The sequence below is a fragment of the Coffea eugenioides genome, chromosome 5, assembly GCF_003713205.1.
Source record: "Coffea eugenioides isolate CCC68of chromosome 5, Ceug_1.0, whole genome shotgun sequence".
NCBI classification, from domain to species: Eukaryota; Viridiplantae; Streptophyta; class Magnoliopsida; order Gentianales; family Rubiaceae; genus Coffea; species Coffea eugenioides.
This window is the reverse complement of record NC_040039.1, coordinates 49024347-49027111: the sequence shown is the minus strand read 5'-3', so window position 1 is coordinate 49027111 and position 2765 is coordinate 49024347. Positions and strand designations below refer to the sequence as shown.

At 44.3% G+C, this 2765-nt stretch overlaps 1 protein-coding gene across 1 annotated transcript; it reads right to left on the bottom strand.

The window, feature by feature from the left end:
* Nucleotides 1–768: 768 nt before the first annotated feature.
* On the bottom strand, nucleotides 769–2765 carry LOC113771935. Its single transcript, XM_027316482.1, has 3 exons — nucleotides 2298–2765; nucleotides 1804–2195; nucleotides 769–1711 (listed from the first exon to the last, which is right to left on the bottom strand). The coding sequence occupies exons 1-3, from the start codon at nucleotides 2763–2765 to the stop codon at nucleotides 769–771; spliced, it is 1803 nt and encodes a 600-aa protein (XP_027172283.1).

Here is a 2765-nt window from a genome sequence, read left to right as displayed (position 1 = left end):
CATGCCCAGTCCACTAGCATCAGTTTCCACCACAAAGGGAATATCAAAATTGGGCAGCCTCAGTACTGGAGCACTACTGACAGCCTGCTTAAGGCAATTGAAGGCTTTGTATGATTCTGGATTCCAGTCATAAGCATCCTTTTTTAGCAAATTTGTGAGTGGTTTACAGATTGCCCCATATCCTTTTATGAAACGTCTGTAGTAGCCTGTGAGGCCTAGGAAGCCCCTGAGTTCTTTGATATTCCTAGGAGGGGGCCAGGAGAGTATGCATTCCACCTTACTCATATCCATGCTTACCCCTGTCCTGGACACCACATGTCCCAAGTACTCCACTTCTTGCTGAGCAAAAGAACACTTTGAAAGCTTGGCATACAACTGATTCTGTTGGAGCACCTTCAGCACCTGTTCCAGGTGCTCCTTGTGGAGGTCCATGGTAGCACTGTAAACCAGGATATCATCAAAGAAAACCAAGACAAATTTCCTCAAGAATGGCTCAAAAACCTGATTCATCAGTGCTTGAAATGTTGCTGGCGCATTGGTGAGCCCAAATGGCATCACCAAGAACTCATAATGTCCCTGATGAGTTTGAAAGGCTGTCTTGTGTGTATCTGCCATCTTAACTCTGATCTGGTGGTAGCCTGATCTCAGGTCGATTTTTGAGAAAAATTTGGCTCCATATAACTCATCCAAGAGTTCATCAATATTGGGAATAGGGTACCTATCCTTAATTGTCAAGTCATTGAGGTGCCTATAATCTACACAAAAACGTCAAGTATTATCTTTCTTCTTAACCAACAGCACAGGTGAAGCATATGGACTATTGCTTGGTTTGATGATTCCAGCTTTTAGCATATCTGCTATCTGCCTTTCAATCTCTGCCTTCTGTGAGTGAGGGTACCTGTAAGGTTTCATTTTAAAAGCTTGTGCTCCTGGCTTAAGGGGAATTTGATGATCCAAAGATCTGTTAGGGGGCAGCTGAGTAGGCTCCTGAAATACTCCTGAGAATTCCTCCAAAACAGCAGTAATTGATCCAGGAACTCCCTGTGTAGTTGTGTCCTCCTTTCCAGCTTGTGCTGCAATAGCACAGCACCTCATTTTCTCATGTAAGAAACCTCTGAGATCCTTCCTTCTAATGAGTTCCATGGTTGCATCAGTAACTGCCCCATGCAATGTGACCACCTCCCCTTGATGAAACATGGAAATTTTTAGTTGGCGAAAGTCAAAGGTGATGGAGCTGTAGTTGTGCATCCAATCTACCCCCAGAATCAGGTCCCAATCGCCTAATTCCATTATCCTGAGGTCAAAGCAAAATTTGTTGTTCTGCACATTCCATGAAACCTTTGGACAGTAAGCTCCACTGGTTACCAAGTTTCCATCCCCCATGGTGACAGTGAAAGGCTTGATATATTCAAAGGAAAGGCCTCGTGTAGATACCAGCTTATGGTGGATGTAGCTATCACTGCTACCTGTATCCACTAATATTCTAACAGGCTCCCCTGCCAACTGTCCCTGCAATAGGATAGTATTTCTCCTAAGGGAATCTGATAGGGCATTTAGTGAAATTTCAACTGGCTCGCCTGGGTTTCCAGTCAGTTCATCTTGTTCCCCATGTGCATCCTGGAACTCAGTATCCTCCTCCTCCTCTTCATACATCATAAGGTTCAAGTGTTTCTGCCTGCATTGATGACCAACCCCAAACTTCTCCCCACACCTGAAACACAGTCCATTGCTCCTTCTGAACTGTAGTTCTTGAGGGGATAATCTCTTAAACTCTGGGCTTCTATCTGAATTCTTGGGAGCTACTTTGGGATGCTGTTCTGAGGTAGCTTGTATGCACTGACTCCTCCATTGGCAGACGTGGGATGCCTGTACATCCCAAATTTGGGTTCAGCCACCACTCTATTGCCATCCTTGACAGTCCTCCTTTGTAACCTGAGAGCCTGTTCCTGTAAGTAAGCCACCTCCATGACTCCAGAAAGAGTGTTGGGCTTGAGCATTTTCACCATAGGCTTAAGTTCTTCCTTGAGACCACTCGTGAAACTGGAAATGAAGTACTCCTCACTAAAGCTTGGATTCTGAATCAGCATCAACGTCTTTAGTTCCTCAAACTTCTCCTGATAAACCTCTACGGTACCTACCTGTTGTAGTTTATTAAATTCCTCCACAATATCTCTACAACATGTTCCTTTGAACCTCTGGCAAAGCAATTCCCCAAATTCCTCTCATGTTAATCTAGGTTTTTCCAACTTGATCCCCTGAAACCAGTTATCAGCTCTACATTCCAAGAACATTTCTACCAACAGCAATTTATGTTCATCAGGCACTTTATTCAGTAAGAAATATTTGTTGCATTTTCTGATCCATTCCCTGGGGTTCTCACCACTAAACAAATGTAACTCAAGTTTGGGAGGATTATAGCCAGGAATCTTACCCAGGAACTCGCCACTTTTTGTTTCCCCATCTACTCCCAAGCCTAACCTCTGATGACTGGGAGGTGTGGGAAGTAATGGAGCACGTTCCCTCACAACTCTGCCTTCTTCTTCTGAGACCTTCTCCTTGGTCAGTAGTGACATCATCATCGAGTGGAGAGCCTCAAACTTTTGTTCCATTCCCAGAGTGATCGTATCCAGTCTCTTGTCCCTGCCTTCCATTTCCTCCTTAACTTGCAGCTGCATGTTCTTCATATCCTCCACAATTTCCTGCAACTTGAGTTCCTGCTTCCTGAGATGATCTTCTAAAGTCTTGAAGCACGTACTTTCTGCCAT